We start from the raw sequence: 9,802 nt of genomic DNA, 5'->3' as shown, positions 1-9,802 counted from the left end.
GTTACAGGAATTAACACAAGTGAGAAATTTGGAACTGTTAGCAGCTAAAAGAGCTTGAGGGACTGCAAGAAATTAGAGTGATGCCTATAAAGCAAAAACACCCCAAGCTATATAAAAATGCTTCTCTGCTGAGCTTAACTTTTAGTTGACAAATAAATATTATGCAAGCTTAGGTATGTGAAGGTTTAAGAATACTGAGAGCAAATTACTGCACTTGCAACCACACAGATCCTCACTGAACAATGGCAAACATAAGAGTATCCATGAAAATTCAAGATGACTCTTGCATGTTTGCATCAGGATCTAGTGCTGATTACATGAGCACACATTATCTTTTTTTCCAACATGGTATCTCTGAATAACCAATGTACAGTTCTGAGTATTCTGAAAAACATCATCCCTCGATATTTCACAATGTGCATTCAAAGTCGTGGTACGCTTTTGAAATCATGTTCTTGATTTCTTAGTTCCCATCTGTACAATAGACATTATTCCTCTTCACAAAGGTCTTGTGAAGAGGAATTGAAGCTTGCAAAGGTGCCACAGTGATTTGCAAATGTTGCTATAGTGAATTGCCAGAGAAAAGCAAAATGGAGAACAGTCCCCCTGCATTTGGAGCAAGGTGTGCATAAACAAATATAGGACAATAAAAGAGAAAAAGGAATTGAACTGCTGCTAAATTTTTACCATCCTCCTATCAAATGAAATGACGCAGCAATCCTCTGGGAAAAAAATAGTGGATATTTATTCTGAATGAGGCTAGTCCCACAGTTACTTTTTATTCCCAGTTACTTTTTATTCCCCTCATCTGCCCTCAAATTGTAGGATGTATTCCCAGGAATAGATTCAATACATATGTAGTTTAGAGACACAAATGCTGCCAGAATTGACTGTGCTGTGCAACAACAAGAGATGGTTTCATATGACTCCTGCCTAACATGTCCAGAGATAATTGAGTCTCTTAATAGTTTCTGTCCAAGGGAAGATGAAAAGCAGCATCTACCCCAGCTATAGGAAGCTGGGCATTCCTGCTCTTTACCCTCTCTAAAAATGGGATTGTGTGTTTGTGGAGAGGAACAACTTGAAGGAAAACACACTCTTATAAAGCAGACAAAAAGAATGAATGTATGTATAATCTAAAATGAATGTATGTATACTTTGAGAACCTTCTAGCTGTTTGAAATATACTTCTGGCTCAATTTTACTGAAAGGAATGGGTAGTTCACTGGAAAACAAGAATAAGTGGGAGAATTTCAGCCCATGATGTCAGTGGAAGCACCCGGAGGACACAGCTGCTGACCCCAGCTGTCTGTAACAGGATCTCCCACTTCTGCGCACCTCCAGCCCATCAACAGCGTGTCAGCCGCAGTCCTGGGAGGTCACTTGCAGCACTGGCAGTTGTTGTGACACGTGGAAGCACATGGGCCAGTGCTGCCACGACTTAAGGTGCCACTCCAGAGATGAGCAGAGGTGGGCAGCCCCTGCCTCTCCTCTCCATCCCCTAAGGCCAGGGCAGCGCCTGCTTCCTCCCTCCCATGGCATCACGCGCTTTGTCAGTGTAGACTCAGTTTGGAAAAGCTGGTGAACCGTCTAGACAAGGAGGGGATAAAAGGCTGGGTTTTTCAGTTTGTTTTCTAAGTGTTTTCAAATGTCACATATGCTTTGTATAGACAGAGTTTAATATCAGCAAGCTGGCTATGGTTGCTCCCCAGGCAGTTTGTAGATGAGGTTGTAATTGCTGTAAGTGGGCTGGATTGCGTGTCTGTGAAATTACTTCCATACTGTCTGTGCTATTGGTGTCTCTTGGTCCATAGCCCCAATTCAAGGCAAAGCAGAGAGCTGAGGCCGTAGAGTAGCGAAGCACAGTGCTCACACTATCCTGGACCATTCCCTAGCTTCCCTTCACCTGTGAATGAGGGCACGTGGGGCAGCTGCAGTGCTGTCCCATGAGCACATCGTGTTGTGTATGTGCGTGTGGTAGTGAACCTCTCAGCCTGCAGAAATCTGCAGCTGGAAGTGCTCTGCACAGGCTTGTGCAGAGCGTGGGCGGTGTGCCCGATGTGCTGGACGGCTTTGCACGCTCTCTGTTTGCACGGCACAGGTGAGCTGCATGTGCCCACCATGTGCCCAGCCAGCTCAGATGCATGTTCATCACGTTCCTGAAGGCCAGGCTTGCTAAATAACAATGGTGAATGAAACCTCTTCTCTCCAAAAGTAATCCTGTGACTTGTCTTCCTGTGGGTGGAACACTTACAGATTTCCAGGTGTCTCAATAGCTGATATCTGCTTGTGGACAAAGCAGCATTCTGGGGCTTTGGTTCTACTATGTGAGCCAGCAGGACTTGAGTAGAGGGATAAAAGCTTCCCCTTTCCTCGGTGACAGGAGTTTTAAGTGCCAGTAGCTAATAAGTGTCTCTTCAGTTGTCAGGCTCAGGCTAAATTGATCCCTGGTGGTTTTAATTGAAGCTTCATGGAAATGAGTCCTGTTAAAACAGTGAGGTGAGTGAGGCAAAAAGCAGCATAAACAGGAGGACATAAGAGAGAAGTCTTTGTTCTTGTGTCCCCAGAGCAGCCCAGCGTGGTCTGGGAACAGTGTGGTGTCCCCAGCTAGGAAAACAGTACCTCTGTCTTTGAACTTCCCTGACCTTTTACGTTATTTCAGTCTCATTCTCTGGAGTTCAAGGTACTGGCTGTGCTTCAGGAATTTGCAAGCATAAACACTCATCAGTGTGGCTGGCACTACCATGAGATGAAAAGGGAGTTGAGAAAGGATAAAACACATCCAATAGCCAAACAAAAAGTGTACAGGGTTTGTAAACAAAGCATGTAGAGCTTCCCCAGTGCTGCCCAGAATGCCCACTTCCTTCCGCCCTCCCTCCCCTCCTGGACCTGAGGCTCCTTCAAAGCCATAAGGGGCTTCTCTCTCATAACTTTAATACAGCATATAAATTAGGGAAGTTTTCACTTAAGCCAAGGCAACTAGTTAGTAGGAAATTCTTAAGTCCTTTCTGCAGCTGCTGGTTTTGCTGCAAGTGTAGTTTTTCCACAGCCTGAATGTAAATCTATTTTATTTTAATCCCTTCCTGTTCCTCCCGTGCATGGGCACCCGTGTTGTGCTTAGCTAGGCTGAGTGCTGGTGACACATTGCTGCTCAACCGTGCTCTGGGACTGCACATTTTTAGATTGCCTCTGTCCTTGATTTCTAAAACAAACAAACAAACAAACAAACAAACCAACCAAAAAAAATAACTTTGGATTTGGTACCACTGAAGTATATGCTGTGTCATGACAACTGGCAACCACCAAAGTGAGAAGTCTGACTTGGGGAAAATCTCCCTTCAAAATTCTGCTCATTTGTTTTCTCCTCTACCTTTGGGATGAAATTATTGTGCTGAATGTGATATAACCCGATTTAAACTTTCACAAAGGTCTTCCAGGCCTTGACTGACTACCAGGTTTTGGGACATGTCAGCAGTGCCATCATTCTGGCACTGAACTATCTGGAATGTGTTGTAAGGAGAAGCATTAAAGGGCACAGGTGACCATGTCTGTGTGTTCTGTGCTGGGTGTTTTATGCAAACTCAGTCTCACTTGTCCTGGTGCAACTGTACACCCAGTAGACCCTTTTTCTTTCCCTGCTTTCTTTTCCCTCTGATCTTCCCTGGTAAAAGGAGCAGAAGTACATACTGTTACCAAGCCAGACATGGTTTCTGGACACATTCACTCTGTATTCAGTTTGCTTAAAGTGCCTCTGCTGCAGAGGGGAATGCTGGCCAAAGCGCAGCCTCTCCATAGCAGAAGAGCACCGGCTGCTCTCACTGTCACCAGCCGGGCAGCCTCTGTACAGCTGTAGAGGCTGACCTGGAGCATTCTTTGAGATTTTATCTTTTACTGTTCCTCTGCCTGTGAAACATCTGTAGGTAATTAAATCCCCATTTCAGCCTGTCTCTTGGGCAGCAAGCAGACACGTGGAATAACACATGTGCTACGTACAACCAGCTGCAGCTCCTGCAGCAGCTGTTAAAGTCCAGCACGTGCCATGCCCCGTGACTCACAGGCTGCCTGCAAGGCTCTCCCCGTCAGGCACCGCAGAGCCCCAGGGGCCTGTGGGTATGCCTGCAGAGCTGCACCTCTTCCCTTCAGCTCCTCCTGGGACTGAGATCCCACACTGACTCCTCTGCAGCCTTCAAAGTCTCTGCTAGCCCCACTTCTGGGATGCTCAAATGCACGTTCTCCTCAGGTAGGCTCAAACAAGCCACTGGCTGCTTTTGCACCTCCTGAGGAATGCTGGTCTGTCCCCTGCTCCTCTCTTACCACCTCCCTTCCTAAGCTGAATGCCTTTATTGTCATCAACCACACAAGTATGAGTTTGGTCTCACTAATTTTCTGACCAGGCATCTCATCTAGAGAAGTACACTGAGCACAGGTAAGTTCACACTTGGGTGATGCTATATTTAGACTACACTTTTACTAAAGCTGGAATCACTTTGGTAGAGACTTACCTGTGGTCTCTTCTGTTCTCAACACTGTACATTGAAACTGAGATGATACTGCAGCACCTAAGAACCAGAGACTTTTTCTCTTGGTTTTGTCTTCTCTGAATCCTTTTAACACTGCTGAGCTTCGTTATTCTTTCTCCTGCCCTATAAAGGACTGTGTGCCCTCAGGAGTACTTTACACATATGACCACTGAGGCTGGACTAACTGTTGTCATCTACTTTATTTACCTGGCTTGTGCCACTGCAAGGCAGTCGGATAGGTCCTCTCTTAGTGTACTCAAGGAAATGGTGACTCAGTCCCATGTTCCAAGGCTGTGTGGGAACTGCTGGGCAGGAAAATGGAAAAGGCTGAAAAAGGAGTTGAAATCATGTGAATTGTTCTGGGTATAGAGACTTGGGAAGTATGTGATTGATAGTGCTTGTAAACATTTCTACTGCAATTGGTTTCTAATGGGAGGTGCCCTGATAGGCACAAGCTTGTCATAGGGAAGTCAGAGAAAACTGCACGTGCAAGAGGAAGCTGCTAGATAGGGAAACATCTCCAGAAGTGTCTGGCAGTACTTCACAAATGAAGGCAGTTGTCCCACCCTCTGACAAGGACAATTGCTCTTTCCCAGGCCAGCTGTTTGGCCAATGGCAGAGCTGCCAGAAGCTGGAGCTGGACCCACAGCCAGCTGTTTTGCCAAGGCTGGCTAGTCATGGCATGGGGACAGGAAAACTGTAGTGAAATGTATCTGGGGTAGGACACTATCTTTGTATGTTACCACTGACCTGGCACTCCCAAGTGCCGTGGTTGTGAGACTGCCTCCAAGCAACAATTATCTTCTTCACATTTGGTTTGTCAGAGGCAAGCAACTGTGGTCCCCTGTCTTTAAGTAGCATTACAAAGGTAATCTGGGCATGTAGAAAATGTTGCAGGGTGCTGTCTCTCCTCATTCACGTGGCCAAAGTTCAAATCTGGGATGTTAACCTTTTAAACTTATCAACTGACCAAAATGTGACCAGTTCCCAGATTTGCAGGACACAATAAAAGCCTCAGGAGAGAAAAGTTATATGATACCTCATTGTCTTACTGACTTGAAAATGGTAGTGACAGACTGACAGCAGCGACCCGCCACATTCACCACTTCCAGTTAAGAAAACGGGCTTCTTTATTTGGAAGTCCCCTGCAAAGGACTCCTTGGGAAGAAAACGGTAGTTTAGTGTTATACCTGTGCTTAAAATGCTGAAGTTTTTCAGGGAAGAAGAAACAGCAGCTGCAGGAACATTCCTAGCACTGCTGGGTTGTTCATCAGCACTCATCGCCTGTCTTTTGCCAAAGAAGTGAAAAATCACAGGGCCAACTCAGGCTAGGCAGGACAAACAAAGCAAGGACCTCTCCCTGCACACTGGCAATGCAGGTTGCACGGTGTTCATCTGATATTAATTCCTGTCAATTGTGTCTTTGAAAATTTGAAAGGTGTGAAAATGTTTTTGTTTTGTCTGAAGCTATTTTTGGAATCTGGAGGGATTGTAAGGGAGTGTTTCCCTGCAGCGAAGCTGAATCTTTAACCCTTTGATTTTGCAACTGGGGGAGACCCCAGCCCCCCTGGTATGTGCAGCTGCTCAGCTGAAGTGAGATCCTCCACAGAACAGTGAAAGCGTAGTTTTCTCTAGTCTGTTATCCCTGAAACACGCAACTGCTTTCAATTAGTGGCAAATTCTGTTGTTTCAATTCGTTTTCATTCCATCACTCCAGTCTTGAGGCAGGTAATACTGGTATATACAGTGATCTGCTGGTGCTGAGGCAGCTGGTAACTGGAGGAGTGGCAATGTACCCCTGTACACAGCACATGGTGCACGAGGCAGAAAAAAATAACTGTCTCCCTTCCCGCAGCCAGCAGATCTGGCTGCAGCAGCAGTTTCTTGTCCTTCCACTGTTACTTCTTGGAAACAGCAATACCCAGTTACACTCAGGACGAAAATCCTTTGACCTGCAAAGGAAGAATCATGTTTCTGTGCCTGCCCTGCAGAGTCAGGAGGACTGGCTTGTGTCTGTTGTCAGCACCAGCACTCCAGAATCAACAAGAGTTGGAAGCTGAGAAGAGAAAGTTACTGAATCCCTTTTTCTCAAAGGGAAAGAGTCAGTCTTCCAGTAGATCTAGCAGAGGCATGCTGCTTAGCAGAAAGATGATTAAAAAAACCAAAGCCAAACAAACAAAAACCACAAAAAACCCCAAGGACCTACAGCAGCATTAGCAATTATGGCTTTGTTTTTAAAAACAATCACCATTAAAAAAAAAAAAACAAAACAAAGGGAAAAAAAAAAAAGAGTTATTAGTTTGAACTAAGTCAGTAATGAAAAAGACCAACACCAAAGTACATGAGACTGACTTTGTCAGTTTGTTTTATTACTGGGCACAGCACCATACCACTTCATTTACATACAAGCCACAGTAATACAAACAGTCCCTAGCCTTTTTTATAATTAAAAAAACACATGGTATTTCAGAGGAGTCAACTGTCCCAGGGGTCAGCTCTCAAGAGCTATTCTGCTGCAGTTGCAGTAGCAGCAGTTCTTCTCACAAAATACTATGGGTTCTCATGGTGTTAATACACGAAGCTGAAAAGTCTGAGCTTGCAGCAGTGCCTCTGCTTAACATGATCAAGGCAGGCTTTTCAGCAGCTCACAGGCTTACAAGTGTGCTCAGTCACTGTCCTCTGCAGTCAAATGAAAGTGTGCCAGACACCCCTGTATGGAACTAGAACCCTCCAATGCTTCTACAGAAACCCACATTATCCTGAAGCACCAGAGGTTTGTCCAGTACAGGGCTAGTTAAAACACTCCTGCATCCTGACAGCCTTCCTGCAGGCAGCACAGGCAGGACCATTTCTTACAGAGTCAGTTAAGTCTGTAGCAGCACAAGGTCAGTGAAGCTTGGAAAAAAGCTTGTCATTAAAGCAGGCTTAGCTCCTCAGAAAATGGATTTAAAACTAGAAGGCACAAAGGCAAGGCTGAACACGGGCTGCATACCACTGTGGCATGTGAGCAGTTTAGATACCCCTCCTAAGGGGAAATATAACACATAATAAATACAGTTTGACATTTTAGAAAATAAGTGCATTACTGTGATCCTTCACAACATAAGTAAGTAGGATGCACAGGAGCCTGAAGAGCCCTGTTCACTCAATATTGCACAGAAATCCTAAAATTTAGTGTCAGGTCATTGTACTGGAGGTGGGACATGGCAAGGAAAAAAACCGTTGTATTTGGCAGAACCTCCCAAAGTCTCCACCACCACACAAGCAGCTTTCTGCCAATCTGAGGTAGAATTACATATATACTGCTTAAACCCAGTCAAGTCCTGCTCAACTAGTCTTCCAAGAAAAAAGAAAAAGTGCACAGAACAGATGAGCCTCTTTCTTCTCTAAAGAAAGTGAGTGCTTCAGCCTTGACTCCTGTAAGCAAGTCTTATAGAGCAAAGTTCCAGGGAAGATCCCTTCTCTCCACCTGGAAAGCAGTGATGGCTGCGTGATGCTGCAGATAAGGAGTATAACAGGTAATAACTGCAAGTCTTACAGTAAGTGTGTTTTACTCTTCACTTCCTCCCTCCCCTACTACTTGCTAATTCTCCCTTTATTCACTCAGTCCACTATATTTTAAGAGTCAAGACTGTACCCACTGCTTTCTCCCTTGTATCCCTTCTACTGGAAACCTGCAAAAAAAAATTCCTATTTCAACCCTTAGACTTCTGAGGGACACTTGCAGTTTCTTCTAGAGACTCCTCTGTGTAGTATAGACATGGAAGGATGGAAGTAAGAGCCTCTTCAATGGAGAAGAGATGTTTATCCTCTGCTTGAGGACAAAAGTAACGCATAAAGTCTGCCAGTCTCAGCAAGTACTCAATGTTATGACCAGCACAACCACTTGAGACAATGATTTGAGCTGCAATGTCCTCTTCAGATGCTGGGCCAAGGTAAGAAGGGTTCTGGGGTGTTGCAATGTAAACAAGAGCCAGAATGGGTTCCTCCACATCTTTCTCCTGAGGGTAGAACTCCACAAACTTAGTGTCGTAGCCTCCCAGGACAGCTTCTCGCACGTTGAGATACTGAAGCGATGCAGCAACTTGTTCCCCACGGACTTCATAGGCTACACCCCAGGTGCATGCCTAAAAGTGAAAGAGCAAGGTGGTTATGGGATGCTGCAACTGCAGTGGCCTGTCCACTGTCCACTAATGCTTCAAATCAAGGCTCCCCCTTACTTTGGAGGTCTCTGCACAACTGATAACAGGGCAGAGAAGGATAACACACCCCACAACCCCCCCCACGATCCTGGGGGGTCTCAAGGGCACTAGGCTGCAGACACCAATTTCCCACTGCTGATGTGGGCACACCCCCGGCCCAGGCCAGTCCCCACCGCCCCGGTACTCACCCCGCAGTCCTCCATCAGCGTCACCACCCGGCCAGGCTGTGGGGACAGACAAGGACAGCGCCATTAGAAGCCGAGCCCGCGACACCGGCGTCCCGCGGTTCCCCCCCCCGCCCCGCGGCCGCCCCATGCCCTTACCATCTTCTCGCTGCCGCGGTGGAAGGTGTCGCCCTGCCAGAAGCGGCGGCTGTACCCGCGGATGAAGCCCACCTTGCGCGACGTGAACTCGAAGCCCGGCCTCCACACCAGCGAGCCGTACCCGAAGATCCACACGGGCGCCGTCAGCGCCGAGCCCTCCGCCTGCCCCGAAGGCGAGGAGGAGCAGGAGGACAGGGGCGGCCGCGCCGGCGGCTCCGGCCGCTCCTCGGGACGCTGCGGGTCGAGCTTCATGTCCGGGCTGGCGGTGCGGGTGGGCACTCGTGGGGCCGCACACCCCGCCGCGGCGCTTTAAAGGCGGCCCGGGCCGCCCGCCCCGCCCCGCCCCGGGTGATGCAACGAGGGCGGGAGGTTTCGCGGCGCCGCGCGTGGGGCAAAGCGGGGCACGGGTTGCATCAGGCGGGGCTCGGGCGGGGCCGCTCGGAGACGGGGGGATCGGTATGTGTGGGCAGCGCTCCAGGAAAGCTGTCTGGGGAACACTGTGTCGCCTGCGAGATTCCCGCCGGCTGATGCCAGGTCCGACCCGCTGCCAGACCCCAGAGGCCGGCGGAGCGGACCGAGCGTGCCCAAAAGGGAGAAACTGGGGTGGAATGAGCGGGCAAGCCCTCCTCAGGAGCCTGCCCCACGCTCCCGGCCTTGGCTTCATCCCAGAACGTGAGGTCCTGCGTTGGAAAACCGAGCAGTTAATATTTAACCGGGTAAAGCGGCAGCTCCTGACGTCAGCAAGGCCGAGGCGAAC

The 9,802-nt window shown here is 47.8% G+C and overlaps 1 protein-coding gene across 1 annotated transcript; it reads right to left on the bottom strand.

The window, feature by feature from the left end:
- Positions 1-6,858: 6,858 nt before the first annotated feature.
- CHAC1 (ChaC glutathione specific gamma-glutamylcyclotransferase 1) lies at positions 6,859-9,335 on the bottom strand. The gene is made up of 3 exons (XM_027887638.1): positions 9,046-9,335; positions 8,911-8,946; positions 6,859-8,647 (listed from the first exon to the last, which is right to left on the bottom strand). Exons 1-3 carry the CDS (start codon positions 9,295-9,297, stop codon positions 8,216-8,218), a joined length of 720 nt encoding a protein of 239 aa, XP_027743439.1. The 5' UTR covers positions 9,298-9,335; the 3' UTR covers positions 6,859-8,215.
- Between the last annotated feature and the right edge of the window lie 467 nt (positions 9,336-9,802).

The sequence above is a fragment of the Empidonax traillii genome, unplaced genomic scaffold, assembly GCF_003031625.1.
Source record: "Empidonax traillii isolate 1590-97213 ecotype Southwest subspecies unplaced genomic scaffold, ASM303162v1 scaffold11:size2795301, whole genome shotgun sequence".
Classification (NCBI taxonomy): domain Eukaryota; kingdom Metazoa; phylum Chordata; class Aves; order Passeriformes; family Tyrannidae; genus Empidonax; species Empidonax traillii.
This window is presented reverse-complemented; position numbering and strand designations above follow the sequence as displayed.

What these genes read in the sequence shown, in the direction of transcription:
- CHAC1 (XM_027887638.1), bottom strand. Translation starts at nt 9,297, where the DNA reads ATGAAGCTCGACCCGCAGCGTCCCGAGGAGCGGCCGGAGCCGCCGGCG. An exon ending in ACCGCGGCAGCGAGAAGATG is followed by an intron (nt 8,947 to 9,045) that starts GTAAGGGCATGG and finishes CTGTCCCCACAG; the next exon opens with CCTGGCCGGGTGGTGACGCT. An exon ending in CGCTGATGGAGGACTGCGGG is followed by an intron (nt 8,648 to 8,910) that starts GTGAGTACCGGG and finishes TTTCACTTTTAG; the next exon opens with GCATGCACCTGGGGTGTAGC.